The following is a 20422-nucleotide window of genomic DNA, read 5'->3' as shown; positions in this document are numbered from 1 at the left end:
CCCAGTCCACACTCTCCTAAAGGGCCTGAATCAGTAACGTGAAGATAGAAATTGCAATCTTAGACCTACAACGTAATTCCTTCCCTCTTGTCATACATTTTATAATTATTCATTTTGTTAAATTGTTTTACCTCTAAATCTGGAGCTGTCAACCACTCTTCCAGTGTTTCTGTTTGCCCTGAAGTACTCTTAAACACGCTGATTACTCAGTCACACAAATGAAAAACCTACCCTTATCGGCTAATTTTAATATTTAGGGTTTTTCCCAAAAAGTTCTTTAACCCCAAATGTATTTCTAAAAAGATTTGTTTGTTTCTAATGTATTATACATTACGTGGAAGCCAGAGGGGAAAAAAGATTTTTTTGTTTTACTCTGTAATCATCCTAATAACCAAACAAAGGGAATGAAACATAATTTCTTTATGGCAAAGCTGGTTTATTGAACGTCATAAAGGAAACGTTACAATGACACTACTCCACAATGAACTTATTCAACTTTAGATTTCACGAGGAAACATATTAGCAATATACTGTCAATAAAGCGTCATCATTAATAACTAATTACACTAGATTCCGGATTAGCTTCCTTCCGTTGTTCTCAAACTGAGACTTTCCCAAAACATACCTGATGTTTTCAATTCAGGGTCACGATTAAGATAAATTCACAGAGGAGTTACAAAATGTGCGACTTGTGCTTTAAAAATCTGTAATTATTTGTTTTATAGCCACCATTCTGGAAGTGATTTCTCAACAATGAAGTGTTTTATAAATATTTTGGAAAATATCTAAAACTTTTATCTCCATTCAACTGGTAAGTATGCTCTTTTAAAAAATAAAAACATGTAGAAAAAAATTAAAACAGTAAATCATTACAAATGAGATACAAATATTTTAAAATTAATAAATATTAAAGTGAAAAAATAAGTTCTTTCACAGAACCGTAAAGGATACCTATGTTACGTTCTTATAAAAAGAAACAAAGTTAAATTATTTTTTTAACCATTATTAACAGCACTTAAAAACATAAATGTGCTTGGAAAGTTTGTAAACTTTCTTCCCACACTTTAGAAAATGTTTTAAAAGCAATAAACAGATTCCCTTCTTTAAAAAAACTGCTACACCCACCACAATTAGCACAGTTGTCCTTGTTTTACTATAAAAATAGTTACAAATCAACAATTTAAATTCAAGCCATTTTTAATTCTAGCATAAGAAAAATGGATTAATCTTCCCCAAACACAGATAAAGCCAACTGGTCTTTCCTTAAGCTCTAATATTTAAAACTGAATAATTATTTCCTATAATTATTTCTTTCAGTTCATTTAATAGCATTATCTTGTTTTTATAATTAAGTTATCCATTAGAATCACCATGATGATTAAACAAAAATTCTAAACTAGATTAGATTACATATTTAATTGATTTCCCACATTCTGAAAATATTATAAGTATAATCATCTTTTGGCTTAATTTTCTCTAAAATTATCAAGGACAGCAATCTACCAGAATTCGTGAATGTGCACACTTCAGTTAAAGTTCATGGCTTACATTCCATTCATGTAATAGCTTTGTATGCAAGCTTGCTATTTTCTATGTGCAAAGTCTTAAATTCAAAATAAATGTATTTAGGGTAAGAAACGTCTTGAACTACTCTTCACACCACTGAGGGAGAGAGACAAGGTATTTCTTAGTATCTACTTTATTTTTCATACTGAGGAGCAATAGCTTGTTGTGACCATAAAATTTAAAGATTTTAAAAATGGATACACTGTAACACAATACATTATAGAAATATATGTAGACTCCTAGGAATTAGAGGTGTGCCTTCAGAGCTACAATCCAAACAGAAGTTGATTTGTTAACTCAACCTTCAGTCATTAAATTGACTGACTGTGGGGGAGAACAAGAGATACTATGCCAGACACACGGCTTGAAATGACTAAAAGCGAAGAACGGGTCTCCTGTGGTAGCCAGGAACCACATTTACCTATTTTCCCTCAAGTTACAACTCCTCCGATGCTTTCAATTGGTTTTTCACTAAAGATATCAAAATAAAGTATAAAGCACCTTATTATGTCACTTGATTTACAATAAAGTCAGACTTACTTTTGCATATTTTAATAGAATTTGGTAAGAAAACAGTTCAAATTATTTTTCTAAAAATAACAATGACTTCTGTAGATCTGAATGATATATTAATTAGAAATACCAAGCATCTGGAATCATTGGCAATCATTCTTTATGCACGGAGAACCAGAAAATATCTATGCCTTCTCCCCACACTGGAACTAAATACCGTCTTGGCTCTCAAATGTACCAATAATAATGCAATACGTCAAAAATACAAAGAAAGAACTCTAGGGAGAGGCAAATACCAGTTTTGTCCTATTGAGAACACTTCCCATTCAAAGGACATACCTAGTAAGTATGTCCTAAACCCTTAACCTTTTTTGCAATCCCAGGACCCAGGATTGAACAGCCATTACTCCTAAACACCAGCTTGCTCTCATGTGAAGCCTCCTTCACCGGGCTCTCAATGGGAAGACGTTCGACTCGTCCTACCTTCACTTCGTTTTCAACCTCACGTGAAAACCACCTTTTTCCCTGTGTTGTCACAATGACAAACGTAATTAAGTAGATACAAAATACAAAAATTAGCATGACAATGATAAATAGTAAAATGTCAGGATGATCCTTTATATTTGAGATTAAATCTTATGACTTATCACTGTCATACTTCAAAAGTATTTCTTTAGTCAAAAGGAGACAGTATAACGAAGACTGTTACTTAGCACCAGCATGTCACTGCAGGCTTTGGTTCAGGCTTCAGAATAATTCCATTATCAGGGGGTTGACTAAGCATTAATGGTTTGTGGCTCTTAAGTTTATGAGCCAAGGTCATAAATATAGCCTCCACGTGGTCATTATCATTGGGGTTTTTCGCAGAGGTTTCAAACAAAGGCATACTGTGTGTGTCCGCAAATTTTTGTGCCAAGTCTGTAGGTACTTGAATGGCACTTCTCAAGTCACATTTATTTCCAACGAGAATCCGTGGTATGTCACTGGCTAGCAAATGTTGTTTGCATTCTTCTATCCAAGATGGCAGGCTATGAAAACTAGCCATGTTGGTCATATCGTACACGAAGACAACGGCATGGACGTTTCTGTAATAGTGCTGCACCATGCTCTTTCTAAATCGTTCTTGTCCTGCTGTGTCCCATAACTGGATCTGAAAATGAAAAAAAAAGAGAGAAAACTGAAAATTTCATTCTAATTATACATACTGAAAATTTGAATCAATTGTGCATGGTCTTTAGTACTTCTTCACTTAAATTACTTTGTTCCCTTCCATAATGCCTTTTCGGTGTAATTTATGGGATCCGGACTTCATGATACTATAGTTACCTCATAATTAATGCAAGTGTCAGAACCAATATTGCAGTTCAGCATTTAAATTTCAGTAAGTTGAATCTGTTTGGATAAAATTATGCCTCAAAAACTGATTTTAAAATATTAAATTGGGGCACCTGGGTGGCTCCGTCAGTTAAGCGTCTGCCTTCGATTTGGGTCATGATCTCAGGGTCCTGAGATCGAGCCCCAAGTCGGGCTCCCTGCTCACTGGGGAGTCTGCTTGTCCCTCTCCCTCTCCCCCTGCTGTGCTCTCTCATTCTCTCTCTCAAATAAATAGATGAAATTTTTTAAACTATTAAAAATAAATAAAATATTAAATAAAAACATCAGGTTTTAACAAACATGTTAAGCATTTAATTCCTTTTTTTAAAAAGATTTTATTTATGTATTTGATAGAGAGAGAGAGAACACACAAGCAGGGGGAGCGGCAGGCTGAAGGAGAGGGAGAAGCAGGCTCCCCACTGAGCAAGTAACCCAACACAGGGCTCAGTCCCAGGACCCTGAGATCATGACCCAAGCGAAGGCAGCTGCTTAACCAACTGAGCCACCCAGGCACCCCAACTAAGTGTCTAATTCCTATAAATTTGGTTACTATATGCCCTTCTCTACCTTCCATTAGACTAATTTAAAATAGTAGACTTAGGACAGATGCTAGAAGTCATTAGGTCTAGTACCCAAGTGTGTGTGTGTGTGTGTGTGTGTGTGTGTGTGTGTGTGTGTATATATATATACACACATACACACACACACATAAATATATATAGACATTCTATGAAATCCCCCTTGAAAATCTTAAAAGGCTAGAAAATCACTTATTTAACTTAAACATCTCTACCAACAGGACTATTCCAATATCTCCTAACTGAAATATAGGGGCGGGGCGGGGGGGTGAGGAAAATAATATCTAAAGCTAAATACAAGTCATGTGTTATGATTCTCTTAAAACACGGAATCACCCTGCCTTTGTTTGCTTCCTAAAAGAGGTAAGTGATGAGGGTGGAAAAGACTAGAGGTAGATCTGCTTAGATAACTTTGACCGAAAGACTTGTACTATTTATATAAATTCAGACTATGGACTGGAAGCCTAAACTGGTGATCTTTCACAGAGTGACACAGAAGTAGAGGGAAATGAGGGGATTCTGTAGATCGCCCACAAAGTAAGTAGGATATAAGCTATAATGTGCTCAGAGTGTAGCAGCACATGGTAAGTACTCAATTAAGATGAAATAAAGGACTAACACATTTTGAAAAATGTGATTAGAGATGAAAATATTGGTCACCAATCTCTTCCATGGTATCTTAATTTAAAAAAAATTTTTTTGGGGGCGCCTGGGTGGCACAGCAGTTAAGCGTCTGCCTTCAGCTCAGGGCGTGATCCCGGCGTTGTGGGATCAAGCCCCACATCAGGCTCTTCCGCTATGAGCCTGCTTCTTCCTCTCCCACTCCCCGTTTGTGTTCCCTCTCTCGCTGGCTGTCTCTGTCTCTGTCAAATAAATAAATAAAATCTTAAAAAAAATAAATAAATAAAAATAAAAACAAAAATTTTTTTTTTTAGTAATCTCTGCACCCAATGTGGGGCTTGCACTCACAAACCCAAGATCAAGAGTTGCATGCTCTTCTGACTGAGCCAGCCAGGTGCCCCCATGACCATAAATTTTATCAACTCTGATTTTTTTTTTTTTTGGTAGTTCTTTTTAAGACCCAATCTCTCCATTTTCTTAATATTCTCCCTTTCTTTCTAATTAACATAAACTAAATTCTGCTCCAGGCCGAAATATAAAATACTACACAAACTTGATCTCTCAGGCTCTCCTGGAACTAAGGGAGGCCAGATGACATAGTTCTGGCCCAAAATTTATACACAGTCTTTCAGTGGGGTTTTCCAGGAAAACTAGGGATACCTGATTTTAAAAAGACAGAGCATCTGGCACATGCCTTTTGCGCCTCTCTCACCATACCCTTTCTGCCTGGCACGGGATATAATGGCTGGAGGTTCAGCAACCATCTTATGAGCATGAAGAAGAAAGCCACACGCAAGAATGGCAGAAGTCCACATAAACCTGGAATCCTGCCGACAGGGTACCATCACATAGACTGCTGCCTCTGGTCTCCTTATAACATGAGAAAAAGAAAACCTTACATGGTTAAATCATTATAATCGAACTTCTCTTACCTGTAGCTGAATGGCATCCTAAAATTCCTTAACCGTGCACACTGTTTAAAACCTTTATCCTTACACTCACATTTACTCGCTAAATCATAAGGCTTTGCCTCAATGCCTTCCTAGAAACCACATCACAAAATAAATTATTATAAAATTACCCCTTGTGAGGTAAGCAATATAAATGGCAGATAGGCCATAAAGACTCAGTATCATATAAATCAGAGATAGAAGCAAATAGTTGTCAGCAAAGCAAACTAAGAACTACTAACATCTAACACTATTTAAATCAACAAATATTAATTCAATGCCTACTATGTGCCATAGGTGACTGTTATACTTCTAGGCCTTAGCTTCTTCAACAGTGAAAGGAAAATTTAGTTTCAGACCCTATAAAATAAGCACTCGTAGACTAGCTACACTGAGTATGCAAAGAGCTGATAAAGTAAGTATATAATTCTTCAGAAATACAACTTTCCTTTACAAAAATACAACTTTTTTACCCCAACTAACAGGTTAAGAATAAAAACACTCAACATACAATTAAAAATGCTCCTAGAGATATCAAAGCATATTACACAAAGCTACAATAATCAAGACTGTGTGTCACTGGAATAAGATCAGACATACAGATCAACAGAACAAAACTTAGAGTCCAGAAATAAATCCATCTATCTGTGTTCAACTGATTTTCTACAAGAGTACTGAGAAAATTCAATAAGGGAAAGAACAGTTGTCTTAACAAATGGTTCTGGGACAACATACAAAACATGAGGTTGGACCTCCTACCTCACACCATATATAAAAACTTATTCAAAAAGGATTTAAAAAACCCTAGATTTAAGAGCTGAAACTACAAAATTCTTAGAAAACATAGGGATAAATATTTGTGACCACTGGGTTAGACAAGTTTCTAATATATGACATCTAAAGCACAAGCAATCAAAGAAAAAATAGATAAACTGGACTTCATCAAAATTAAAAGTGTTTGTGTTTCAAAGAATATTATACTAAAAGTCTTTTCACAGAATGGGAGAAAATACCTGCAAATAATATCTGATAGGGGTCTACCAACCAAAATATTTAAGACCTCCTACAACTCAATAATAAAAGGACAAATAAACCAATCAAAAAACTGGCAAAGAATCTGAAAAGACATTTCTCCAAAGAAAATATACAAATGGTCAATAAGCACATGACAAGAGGCTCAACATCATCAGCCACCAAGGAAATGCAAATCATAAACAAACGAAATACCACTTTACACTCACACCAGGACAGCCATTAAAAAAACAAAAAAGATGGACAATAACAAGGGTTGGTGGAGATGTAGAAAAATTGGAACCTTCATACTCTGCTGGTGGGGATGTCAAATGGTGCAGCTACTTTAGAAAACAGGCAGTTCCTCAAAAAGTTCATCGGACTATGTCTTACGCACAAAGGAATAACGTGCTGATCCATGCTACAACAAAGGTGAACCTCCAAATACGCTCCGTGAAAGAGGCCAGACATATATTCTATGGTTCCATTTATATCAGGTATCCAAAATAGAGAAATCCATAGACATAGAGCACAGATTTGGTGGTTGCCAGGGCTGGGGGATGGGGAGAAACTGCTGAATGGGTGAGGGGCTATACTGTGGAGTGATGGAAATATTTTGAAACTGGAGAGAGGTATGGTTATACATTATGAATGCCATGGAATTGTTTACTTTAAAGTAGTTAATCTTATGTTATCTGAATTTCACTTCAATAAATTGTTTAAAAACAAAACAAAACAGAACAGCGTTGCAATATGACCCAGTAATTCCACTCCCAGGTATGGACCTGAGAGAACCGAAAAGATAGGTTCACACAAAAACTTGTACTCAAATGTTCATAGCAGCAGTATTCATAATAGCTAAAGGGTAGAAACAACCCGAATATCCATCAACTGATGAAGGAATAAGCAAATGTATGTCCATATAATGGAGTACTGTTCAGCCATAAAAGGGAATGAAGTACTGGTACTTCTTTTTGGAGTTCTGGAATCAGATAGTGATGATACTGAACATATAGACCTTGTGAATATACTAAAAACCACTAAATTGTATATCTTAAAAGGGTAAATCTTATGGTATGTGAATTATATCTCAGTTTTTTAGAGTGATAAAAAAAAAAAACAACCCACTCCAAACTGTATCTTTAACATTTAGAAAGATATTTGGGGAATAACTTGGATGACCTATATAAAAGCTGTCCAAAGAAACTGGAGCAGATCTTCTCTCTCTCTTTTTTTTTTTTTTTAAGATTTTATTTATTTATCTGTCAGAAGAGAGAGCACAAGCAGGGGCAGCGGCAGGCAGAGGGAGAAGCAGACTCCCTGCTGGGCAAGGAGCCCGACGTGGGACTTGATCCCAAGACTTTGGGATCATGACCTGAGCCGAAGGCAGACGCTTAACCAACTGAGCCACCCAGGCATCCCAAGATCTTCTCTCTTTTAATAACATTTCCTTAGCTCAGGTATTCAAAAACCATTTCATCAATGAAGATTGATTAATAATGTTTTAAGCAAAGAATATAAGTTAAAAATAAATAAATGAAAAGCACACAAGGAAATAATACCAAATAACCATGGTTATCTTTAAGGCAATTTCCCCCTTTAGTTCTACTTTTCTGTTTTCCATAACAACTAACCACTTCTTCTATAAAAACAAACTAAACTTTAAAAAAAATAATAATTACACAGAATTTAGACCTGCCTCAAAGAACTGCGAAAGTCCCCAATAAAAGTGATGATGAGGCTATTTATCCATAAGAAAACTGTTTGTTTTAGGATAGGACAGATTCAACAATACCTGGCTTTCGATCAATCCTGTTCAGAACTATGCATTCTACCCTATTAAGACTTCCAGGAGGGGCGCCTGGGTGGCTCAGTCGTTAAGCATCTGCCTTAGGCTCAGCGCGTGACCCCAGAGTCCTGAGATCGAGCCCCACATCAGGCTTCTCTGTTAGGAGCCTGCTTCTTCCTCTCCCACTTCTCCTGCCTGTGTTCCCTCTCTCGCTGGCTGTCTCTCTCTGTGTCAAATAAATAAATATTTAAAAATAAATAAATAAATAAAATCTTAAAAAAAAAAAAAAAAAAGACTTCCAGGAAACAAGAACTATGAAATAGTAACTCTTCACACTCTACTGGAAAGCTGTAAAAGTAATGACTAAGTTAATGAGGCATTTACAAAGGAGTATTTATCTAAAGATTTTATTTATTTATTTGTCAGAGAGAGAGAAAAAGAGCACAAGCAGGGGGAAAAGCAGGCCAAGCAAGGAGCCTGAGGCAGGACTCGATCCCAGGACCCTGGTTAAGTGTCTGCCTTCAGCTCAGGTCATGATCCCAGGTGTCCCACAAAGGTGTATTTAAAAAGAAGCTTCAAAATTTCACTGACAGAATTACTGAAACAGTGAAGGCTCAGGCAAAAAAGGCACACCACCATGCTGTCTGCAACCTTCGGGCCTGGAAGGGACACTGAGGCGAGGGCAAGGGGACTGGGGACGAGCAGAGAGACTCAGCAAAGAAAGGACAGGACAAATGATAAACACTGTCAGCCATAAAAGGCAAGAGAAAACTTTGACCAAAAGACAGAGAGACAGATAGGGAGATACTCAGTGGAGAATAAACCCCATGATAGCTTAGAAAAGTCCTGAGGTTTAGCTATGAGTAGAGTGACACACAGTGCTTGAAAAAGGAGAATAATACTTGGGAACCTAGGGGCGCCTGGGTGGCACAGCGGTTAAGCGTCTGCCTTCGGCTCAGGGCGTGATCCCGGCGTGATGGGATCGAGCCCCACATCAGGCTCCTCCGCTGGGAGCCTGCTTCTTCCTCTCCCACTCCCCCTGCTTGTGTTCCCTCTCTCGCTGGCTGTCTCTCTCTCTGTCAAATAAATAAATAAAATCTTTAAAAAAAAAAAAATACTTGGGAACCTAAGGAAGTGACTTGCCTTTGTCTAGTTAAATTAGGAAGTATTTTCAGAGCAATTTTTCCCAATTTAATCATGTTTTATGAAAAATGGCTATAATGCACACTTCCACAGATGTTACCTCCGTTCTACACATAAGGACAACATAAAATATACTTCGATAATATTTCACAAATCTCTCCTTTAAATTCTAATACAAAGTTCCAGCAAAAAGGGCAACCTAGCTATCTGCTAAATCCCAAGAGTAGTTCCTATTGTTGATGAAATCTTAGTAGTTTTATGACCAAAATTAGAAATGATCTGGCTAAACTGACTTAATACTATTTTTGCTTGACTGAAAATGATAAAGGTATTAACCCAAAGGATCTTCCCTCTTTCATCAGCTATCAAATTTCCATTAGTTTCCCTTATCACCTCAATTCTGGATTTCCAGAGTAGCCTACCAATTGATCTCCTTGTTTCTATACATTCAATATGTATCCCTTGAGTACTACCAGTTTAGAAACTGAGCCAGATACTCAGAGAAGTCTATGGCATTACTAGACATGGATCCTGCTCTGAGTAAGACTGAACAAGACTTAATAAAAGAGGTAGAGACACCTACATAATACAGTGAGTGAAGAGCTCATTTAAAGGCTCAGGTAAGGTGCTGAAGGGAGTTCATAGAAGGAAGAAATAGAATAGAAAAGGAGGGATGGGATATTTTTGACAGACACACTAAGTTTAATAAGGAAGAATTACATGTGGTGAGATATGAGCAAAGAGAATATTCCAGGCAGAGTGAGGCATGCAAGGGGAACACAGGGATCGGCAAATAAGCAGCTAGATAATCGGGGACTTGAAGGAAATTAATGGGAAAGAAAGTTTAAAAAAGCAGTCTAGAGCAAGATGAAGGAAGTACTACATTAATTTTTAAAAGCTGGAATTTTACAATAGAATGGAGAACTACTTAGGGCAACTGAGACAGGGGACATTAATCTCCCTAAAGTGCAACACTAATCTGGCGTTTTGGCAACAATGTACCAAACAGGCCCACTGAGGACTGGGGGTAAGAGATGAGTTGAGTTGCCACAACAGTTCACAGGGAGGTAAAAAAGACCTGAACTAGGATTTTGAAGAAAGGACGGATGAGAGAATCATGCATGTAGAGAACCAGCTGGATTTAGGTACAAAAAGAGACGGACGAGGCCTTGAGGATAAGGAGGACACCATCATGACAACCTAGGTGACGTGGGGAGAAACAGGAGAAGGAGACTGGCCAGGGAAGATGAACTCACTTCAGACATTCAAGGCAAAGGAGGGATTATCCAAATAGCATGTCTAGAAGACAGCAGGAAATGCAGAATGAGAGGAGGAGAGGGGCAGGCTAAACAAAGATGCGGAAGGTATCTTCACGCATTGACAGCTGACATCAGGAGACTGCCAAAGGAGAGAGTGTAGATAGAAAACCAGGTCCAGGGGCAGACTAGTCTCACTCTGGACTCATTCTCAGTTGCTGCCACGTTTATCTTCCTAAAACACTTGGACTTTTTACCATGCACACAAAATGAAGCCAGACTCTTCAGCTTTGTTTTCCACACTCTTCACAAACGTTGCCACCGGCACCTTCATATTCTTGCCACTTGCCATCTTTCCACAGGAACCTCTGAGCCTGTCGAGCACCCTGCTGGTTCCTTCTCAGAAGAGGCCCCTCAGCTCTGCCCTCCCTCGGTGAGACTCCAGCGAGCGCTCCAAGCACAAAGGATTCCTCCGCCCACATCCACACGATAACCTGACACTCATCCATCGCCTGCTTTTGCCGGTCATCACTCTGGGACAGCGATTCACCTGTGCTGTATCAGGGTCAGCAAGCTTCTTCTGTAAAGGGTCACAACAGTGACTATCTTGGGCTCCGGGGGCCTAACAGTGTCTGTCAGAGCTACTCGACTCTGCCACTGTGACGCAAAGGCAAACGCAACGTGTGAACACAGGAGCACTTCAGTACCTCATTTACAAGCACTAAAATGTGAATTTCAATAACTTTCACCTGTCGTGAAATCATATTCTTATGATTTTCCCCCCAACCACTGAAAAAAGTAAAAATCTTTTTTAGCTTGCAGGCCATATAAAAACAGGCAGCAGGCCATATTTGGCCCTCAAGCATGGTTTGCCAACCCCTATGATGTATCATAATTCTTTGTGACTAACAAAAATGTCATCTTTCCTATAATTACTCATTAAATATTTGTTCTACCAATGGAGGGGAGAGGTGTTCTGATTATGTTCCTTTACTTAATATTAACGTCTTGTATTTAGCATGGCAAATGTCATAACTCTACAGTTGATAAGTAAGCCATCCCAATGTACAAATAGAAACTCCTGACCCCTAATGAGCAGATGGATTAAATGCAACATGAGGGTTTAATTATTCTGTTGGTGTCTGACATTGTAAAATGCTTGTATGAGAGGAATACAGCTAGTTATGATGGGGATACACATACAAGGAAGGACCATAAGGATTAGGGTTGAGAGTCTTAATTTAAAAATCAAATGTGTTTTTATTTAAAGAATTCATTTCATAATTTTATTCAACTTCCAAAATTCTGCAAATTAAGATTTTCCTTTTTCAACCATACATATATAGTACTTAGGAACAGATGAACAAATATAGACTTTGCTACATTTCATAAAACATTTTAACTGATTCTGAAAGGGCACTGCCCTAAGACATGCTCTCTGAAAAACTTCCAGTCCACAACTGAAAACATTTAACATGGGGCACCTGGTTGGCTCAGATGGTTAAGTGTCCAACTCTTGATTTTGGCTCAGGTCATGATCTTGGGGTGGTGGGATAGAGCCCCGAGTCCAGCTCCCTGCTCAGTGCGGAGTCTGCCTGAGATTCTCTCCCTCTGCTCCTCCCCCCCACTCACATGTGTGTGTCCACACGCTCTCTCTCTCAAATAAGTACATCTTTAAAAAAAAAAAAAATTTAACACAATATCTCACCTTAACCAAACAAGTAAAAATAATGTCTAGAATGTCATTTTATTACTAACGTAACATAAAGCTTTCCAGCTTTCACTTTAAGATGAAAAATAAAAAGACATGTTATTTCAGATTAGGCTAAAAATTTTCCAAAGAGAAAATACGTATGAACATTTCAGCAGCACTTAAGATGTATTACAGGTTAACAAAGAAAAAGCAGAAGCAGGACATGGAAAAAAGCTCTTCCATATGCACTTCAATTTTTTTTTTTTAAGACACTATTGTCTTTTTTTTTAAGATTTTATTTATTTATCAGAGAGAGAGAGAGCGCGCATACTCAGGAGAAGGGGCAGAGGGAGAAGCAGCAGACTCCCCACTGAGCTGGGAGCCCGACTGGGGGCAGGGGGCTTGATCCCAGGACCCTGAGACTACGACCTGAGCCAAAGGCAGACATTTAACCAACTGAGCCACCCAGGCACCCCTAAAAATAGTTTTTTAAAAAAATGTCCTGGGCACCTGGGTGGCTCAGTCGCTTAAGCACCCTACTCTTGATTTCGGCTCAGGTCATGATCTCAGGGTCCTGAGATTCAGCCTTGAGCCCTGAGCCCTGTATCAGGCTCTGCGCTCAGCAGGGAGTCTGCTTGAAATTCTCTCCCTCTCCCTCTCCCCCCACTCACTTGCTCTTATATAAATAATTAAATCTTTAAAATAAAAAGTCTAATACATAATGTATGGTTGTTTTGGAATGCTTTAGTTTCTTAAAACTTTGTGCAAAAACAATGTCCAATGTAGTCATATCCATTCTACTACAGAAATCTCAGAATATTTCTGTTAGAGTCTTTTCAAAAACAATAGAAATCTTTCAAGTCTTAAAAGTTGGAGGTACAAGTCAATGGCTAAGGCCTTACAAGAAAAAGAAACTCAATATCCAGTCTCTACCAACCAAACAGGTTAGGTCTAAAGCTTAGGAGGAATCATCCCAGGAAAAAATGTTTTCTCCTTACTGCTCTCAATCAGAAGAATGAACTCTGTGCTCCCAGATTCATCACACTTATGGTTCTGGCTTACTTATCACTGCCAGAACTTACCCCAGTAGTTAAGTATTCAGCTTAGATATCAGACATGTTTTATATTTTTTCAATGTAGGTATCTCTTAAATTTGCAACTGATACATCTGAGATGTTCAAATACAAATGGCAACCCAGAAGTAGGTAAAGGAGGAAAATCCCAACTTCTCCCCTGCCTCCATTACCTCTACTTAGTTCTTTAAAATCATGCTTTTAGGGTAATTTCTCTCACCTTCGGCTGTCTGCTTATGCCCTACTTTATCTCTACTTGACGCTCTGGGTGCACAGCCACAGAAATAATGGTGCCAAAGAGGAATAATGATGCTGAGCCACCAACGAAGAAGAATCTTCTTAAGACCACCAATTATGAACCAGGTGCTTCATATATGTTCTCATGTAATCCTCTCAGTTAATCTCATCTAATCTCATATGGTATTATCATCCCAATTTTTTCACAAAAGAAAAGAGTCTCTGAAAGAGTAAAGAACCTGCCTTAGGACTAGAGTAACCAACAACCCCAATTCGTCTAAGACTGAGAGGGTGCCTGGGATATGGGACTTCCAGTTTTAAAACTGGGAAAGTCTTGGGCAAAATTAGTCACCCATCTAAAGACACACAGCCCATCCTTACCCTTTCATAGGTTCAAATTTGAGCCAAGCCGGTTGGGCTCCAAAGCCCATGCACTTTCTCCCAGGACTCCTGCTTCTCCCAAACTAACCTCCTTCTCAAACCTCAGAAGCCCCATTATTTCCCTCACCTTAAGGATTCTGGCCCTAACCTAATTCTGATGAAAAAGATTCAGTCTCTTCTTATCTATCTTTTCCTCTGTAATAATATACAGATCTTTCTTAACTCCCTAATACAGAGTACCCAAAGGACCACCACTGGCAGCCTGAATGGAATGATAAAAGATTAAAATAAACACTAAGCCGCAAAAGGGCCTATAGAAGGCTGATTTCTTTTCAATCCTATTTCTCCTTTACATCATTAGCATTTAAACCCCTTTGGGGATGGGGAGGGGAGGGCGGTGGTTGGAGAACTAAAAAATAAATCGTTCTTGCCTCAAGGATGTGAGGGTAGGAATGAAGAAATGAGTCTGCTATTTCCCCCACAATTTCCTAATTTAAAGCAAAAAAGTAAACACAGTATAAGGCAGAGCTTTTCCTGGGGTCTGCGTGTTTTAACGGGTATTAGCCAATGGCTACAGACTTAGTGGTGGCCTGGAATGAAGAAGTGTGTCTACGGTTTATACCAGCAGAAGGTCTCAGTCCTGTCATTGCTCCTCATTTTCCAATGTACCCATTCCAACCCCTCAGAACCCCAATTTTGGCCTTGGGCCTACTACCTTCTCCACTATTACTGCATCCCTAGTCTCGGGAGCCACCAATAAGAATTAAGAATCGGGAGAGGGTGGTGCTAGGAATGTGCTTTCGGCAAACCAAGTAGGAACTATCATGTATAGAATATTTCTGCAGGAAAACAGATTTTTCTAAACAGCTCATGTCATACAGAAACTTCTGTAGCAAAACTGCATGCAAGAGAACACCTAACTACTTCCTCAGAGGGAGTAAGGTTTTACTTTCACAATATCTAGGGCAGTGCTCAATTGTTTAATAAATAATATTAATTAAGTGTTTTCCATGCTTGAGAAATGTCACTGTTTTTTCCTTCGGCCTTACTTCACTGACTCCTAACACATGAGACACTGTCAATGAGTCCGGATACCTTCCACACTCTGCTACTCCAAGTGTGGTTCACGGACTAGTTGCGTCTGCATCACCTGCGACCTCCGAAATTAGAATCTGCATTTAAAAAACAACAACAAACAAGTTGCCCGGATAAATCGCGGGACATTAAAGTTTGTGGAGCACTGTCTTTTAAGTTTGCTATATATAAATCCTTCCAATCCCCAGCTCCAATCTCTACATCAGCTTGAGAAAAGACGGAGCGCACACGTTGTACAGGGCCAGCGATTAACCCACGGCGGGGTTGGGACCCGGCATCCCAAGGCATCCTTCCTCCCCTGACAGTCCCCCCTCCGCTCACCTTGATGCGCTCCCCATCTATCTCCACCGCACGTTCTCGGAAATCCACCCCGATAGTAGCCTCGGTGCGGTCAGGGAAACGGCCGGCGCAGAAGCGGTAGGTCAGGCACGTCTTGCCCACATTGGAGTCACCGATCACGATTATCTTGAAGATACGGGAGCGAGCCGGAGGCAGAAATACGGAAGCCCCTGACACCGCACCGCTAGATGAGAAGCTTCCCTCGAGAGACGACTCCATCTCCGAAGCCATTCTCCGGACCCGCCCCAAACTGAGGCGGAGGAAAGGAGACGCGAAACACAGAAAGATTACGCCACCTCGAGCGAGCGCGCCCGGCCCGCCGGCTCGGCTGCGCAATGTTGCAGGAGCCACCGCCCTCCAGCCCCGCAGCGCGCGTGCGCACCTTCCCGCCCCCGCGTCGCGCAGGTGTGGCGCCCACCAGCCGCGTCCCGCCGCTCCTCCCACCTGGCCCGCGGCTCCACCCCGCCGTCGTTCCCGGCCGCACCAGGCTACCTGCAAAGGCACCGGAGCTGCTGGGGGCTTGACGGCGGGTGCGGACGGCCCGCCTGCAGAGCGGCCAAGCAGAGCGCCCCAGGCCCGGCACACCGGCTGGCCCGGCCTCGCCACGTCCAAGGCTCCCGCCCTCCGAAGGAAGCCGCGCAGTCACTCTGGGGGCGGGGAGAGAAAGGCAGCTGGAAGGAAGGAGGTACCGCTAGGCAGTCTCTCGCGAGACGGCCGAAGAGCCGCCTTAAACGGGGGCGTATGCCTGGTGAGGGGTCTTAAGGTTCGGAAGGCTGGGATGTAGGGTTCGGCGCCGTTGTCGACGTTGTCGGGGGGTCCCCGAACTTGCAGATGGAAGAGGATTCCCTTGGCTTGCAGCCAAGGACTGCGGAGTCAGCTGTGCTCCCTGCCTCCTCCGGGCTCTCTGGACCCCGGGAGTTGGGACAGCGACAAGGACCATAGGGGGTGGGGCGTGAGGCGCCGCCGGAAGGCGCGGGACGCCGGGAGAGGCGAGCTCCGGGCCTCGCGGAGTGCGGCCGCCTTCAGTCTTGGCAGTGAGCGGGTGGGAGTTCGAGGCCGCCTACCGCCGTGGCACGGAGAATTTCCTAGACGCCAGCTAGGCCATGTGACGGTATCCGCGGGACTCTGGTGCCCAGGGCTCGTTTGGCTGATGCCCCAGGCCCAAGAAGTAGAGCCGATCACATGTGGGCCACATAGCGTTGAACCGGGAGTTGTTTTCCAGACGGCCTCTCTTGTGAAAATAAAACCCATTATGCCCTAGTTATGTCTTAATGCCTGGGTGACGATGATGTAGCCGTGTTCCTGAGCGCACGCAGAAGTTGTCTTGGCACACATTTAAGAAAAACATTAATAGACGAGACCACCCAACCTTAAAGAATCTTCTCTGGATTACCGTGAATTCTTCAGATGAAACCTACCACACATTAACTCACACAAAAAAGTCCAAAATGTGCAAACTTTGTGTTTTGTGAAAAGTTGTTTTGTTTTGCAATGACAAGACTGCATTTTTTTTCTTTTTGAGCAAATGGTCATGCCGCTTGTAAAGTCAAGGGCTATGGAGAGGAGGACATGGAAGGCTTTAAATAGAGTGAGGGGAATAGGAGAGCACTAAACGTTCTAGGAAAGGAGAAAAATTGCTCATTCCATTAGGTAAAATGAAAATGTAGTCAGAGGAAATTAGTGGTAGAACCCGAGGCTGACCAGAATTAACAGGAGTTTGCAATAGCCTTAACATACAGTGAATTATGTTGCTGTAGAAAAACTATACGGTCACTAATATACCAAGTTATGTTAGCCAAGGAAAGAAGTTTATTCACCTGGTTGAATTGTCTGCCGATTACATTTATTCAGTATCCTCTTAGAGAAACTAAAACATGGGCTGGAAAATTCTGTGTATCTGTGAGGTTATTTCTATGAAGATTAATCATCCCAGATACATTCCAGAGGGCCTTGGAATATATTTCTCTAATTTACCTATCCCATTCAAAGAAGCTGGAGATACAGGACAAAAACCAGTTGAGGAATTCAAAGCTCTGGATAATCAGTAATTGCAAAGGAGGAGTAAAAAAAAAGCATCCGCTTCCTTGCACCCTAAGACCCTTGCTCTTTTGTATTCTAGCTTTTTCAGTTTAGCTCTTACTAAACTGTATCAGAAATTAATTTTCTTGCCTGTTTATCCAAATCCTATTCATATTTCAAAAGTTTCATCTCTGTGAAACTTTTCCTGATTACTTCAGTTCAGAATGCTCTTTGCTTTTTGGGGTATTGCTTTTTTAGTGTTTGAATGCTATCTTCACTTTCATAATTACGTGTTGTGTCTTACCAGCCAGATTGTCAGCTCTTGACTACTGATGGAAGGCTTATTGTTTTGCAGCAAATTATGAATAAATTAATGAAGTGAGAAAATTTCTTGCATAAAGTTTGTCAGTTTGAACCCTTTACCAATTATACACATTTCAGCACTACTTAAATAGAAGAAATACTATCGACACTTGACACTGTTAAGAAGCATTTTGTATTTTCAGCTTGCAGTTCGAGAGAGCCTGTGTGACTGAAGTATGTCACTCTTCGTAACTGAATGATCCCAGAACCTCCAGGTTTGATACTCGAAGATTCTGCTATTGGGAAAAATGGATAGATTATGCAGCCCTGTTTTCTGAGAATTCATTTTGTCCTTGGAATTCTTCACTCCTTGCTGTCACTACCACTTGACCTCAAAGTATCAGCATGTAACTTTTTCTTAGTACTTTGCAACATAGATGAGAAGAGACTAAATTTGAACTTTTAGCGATACGACGTAAACTGGAACATTATAAATGATTTGTTTAGATGTGTAGATTTATAATATATTTAGGGATTTAGATATATATTTAAAAATACTTTTCTAATAGAAAAAACTGAATGAATATTAGAAACATAAAATAAGGGTAATCTTACGTACAAAGTGTAATTACTTATTTTCAGCTTCTGTTTGCTGCAGAGAAGCCACCTCCCTGTCACAGAAGCCATTTTTAAACTGATCTTACCATGGAATAGCTCCTAGGCAGTTCCACTCATGGGTCAGGACTGAGCACAGAGGACAAAGGAGAGTTCTTTTGCTTGCCCAGATAAAGCTTTCTCAGTTGCGGCCCTGATGACGTTTTGAGCCAGATAATGCTTTGTTGTGGGAAGCTGACCTGTGCATTGTAGGATGGTTAGCAGCATCCCTGGCTACCACCAGATACATGCCAGTAGTGTTCCACTCCTAGTTGTAACAACCTAAACCCTCTGTAGACGTTACCAAATGCCCTGAGGGGCAAATCTGTGCCCCCTCCCTGTTCTCATCGAAAATCACTGGCCTATATCGGGACTCTTCTCACAATTCTGGTTACCTCTCCATCCCAGGTGATAGTGGGAGTCACCTCTCCCTTAAAGACAGATCTCTTAATTTCCCAGAAAAGTACAGCATTGGTCTTATTGGCCTCCACCAGATTAACATACCACTGTATTTAACAGTAACCCCAAATATCATAAAAGAGATATGACAGTATAAATAGCAGAGTTTTATTTTAGTACCTAAACAGTAAATTGCTACTATAATTTTATAGATTAGCTTACGGAGTTTTAGAATTAAATCCAGAAATACAAAACAGATCAAAAAAGGAAAGAGCTTGTTCTTTGAAATGATCAATAAAATAAATGTGTCAAAATAAAAATGGCAAATATTTTTAAATCAGAAGATGTTAAGAATGAAAAAGTTAAGCTCAGATTCAAAGGGATTTTTTTGTTTTAAGTAAGCTCTATACCCAGTGTGGGGCTTGAACTCATGACCCACAGATCAAGAGTCACACGCTGTACTGAGCCAGCCGGATGCCCCCAAAGGGAAGTTTATTTTTTTTAATATATATTTGAGAGAAAGAGAGCACTGGTGAGCACAAGCAGGGGGAGGGAGAGGGACAGAGGGAGAAGCAGACTCCCAGCTGAGCACGGAGCTCAACATGATCCCAGAACCCTGAGATCGTGACCTGAGCTGAGGGCAGACGCTTAGCCAACTGAGCCACCCAGGCACCCCAGGAATTTTAAATATAAGAGAATACTATATATAACTCCATGTATTCATAAAAATATTTAGTTGAGCACCTACCACATGAAACACAGGCGCTATATGAGTTGCTAAAGATACTGCGGTTAATAAAAAGACCCAGTTTGTGGAACTTGTTTAATAGAATACCAGAGAAAAAGGGGGTTGGCATCTCTAACCCCTGCAGTGTTTGAGTTTCCACTGTATATCTTACATTATATGTGTTGTAGTATCATATTACTTGAAGGTAAACTGTGATAAGTTAAAGATTCATATGGTAAAACTTAGAACAACAGCTACAATAATAAAACACAGAAGCATAGCTAAGCAGCCAACAGAGAAATTAAAATGGAATACCACAAATTAGCCCAAAAGACAAGAGGAAAAAGAAACAAAATGTAGATTGAATAGTGAACAATATATCAAAAATTAAATTAATTGTAAATTGTCTAAACACTGCAATTAAAATGAAGACATAGGGGCGCCTGGGTGGCACAGCGGTTAAACGTCTGCCTTCGGCTCAGGGCGTGATCTTGGCGTTCTGGGATCGAGCCCCACGTCAGGCTCTTCCGCTATGAGCCTGCTTCTTCCTCTCCCACTCCCCCTGCTTGTGTTCCCTCTCTCGCTGGCTGTCTCTCTCTGTCAAATAAATAAATAAAATCTTAAAAAAAAATTTTTTTAATAAATAAAATGAAGACATACCTCTTTAAATAAAAAAGCAAGGCCTAATTATGTACTAATGC

General features: G+C 40.3%; 1 protein-coding gene across 3 annotated transcripts; it reads right to left on the bottom strand.

Annotated features, from left to right (window-relative positions):
* Positions 1–415: 415 nt before the first annotated feature.
* RAB33B (RAB33B, member RAS oncogene family) lies at positions 416–20074 on the bottom strand. Of its 3 annotated transcripts, none has more exons than XM_044384329.3 (3): positions 16064–20074; positions 15602–15869; positions 416–3229 (listed from the first exon to the last, which is right to left on the bottom strand). In XM_044384329.3, exons 2-3 carry the CDS (start codon positions 15848–15850, stop codon positions 2789–2791), a joined length of 690 nt encoding a protein of 229 aa, XP_044240264.1. In that variant the 5' UTR covers positions 15851–15869; positions 16064–20074; the 3' UTR covers positions 416–2788. The 3 variants fall into 3 exon arrangements, with proteins under 3 accessions (XP_044240264.1, XP_026355159.1, XP_048068254.1); XM_026499374.4 differs by having other exon boundaries at positions 16112–20074; XM_048212297.2 differs by lacking the exon at positions 16064–20074 and having other exon boundaries at positions 15602–16056.
* Between the last annotated feature and the right edge of the window lie 348 nt (positions 20075–20422).

The sequence above is a fragment of the Ursus arctos genome, unplaced genomic scaffold (assembly GCF_023065955.2).
Source record: "Ursus arctos isolate Adak ecotype North America unplaced genomic scaffold, UrsArc2.0 scaffold_11, whole genome shotgun sequence".
Lineage (NCBI taxonomy): Eukaryota > Metazoa > Chordata > Mammalia > Carnivora > Ursidae > Ursus > Ursus arctos.
Note: the sequence above shows the minus strand (reverse complement) of the source record. Positions and strands in the feature narration are given on the sequence as shown.

What these genes read in the sequence shown, in the direction of transcription:
- RAB33B (XM_044384329.3), bottom strand. Translation starts at nt 15,850, where the DNA reads ATGGCTTCGGAGATGGAGTCGTCTCTCGAGGGAAGCTTCTCATCTAGC. An exon ending in TAGATGGGGAGCGCATCAAG is followed by an intron (nt 3,230 to 15,601) that starts GTGAGCGGAGGG and finishes TTTCATTTTCAG; the next exon opens with ATCCAGTTATGGGACACAGC.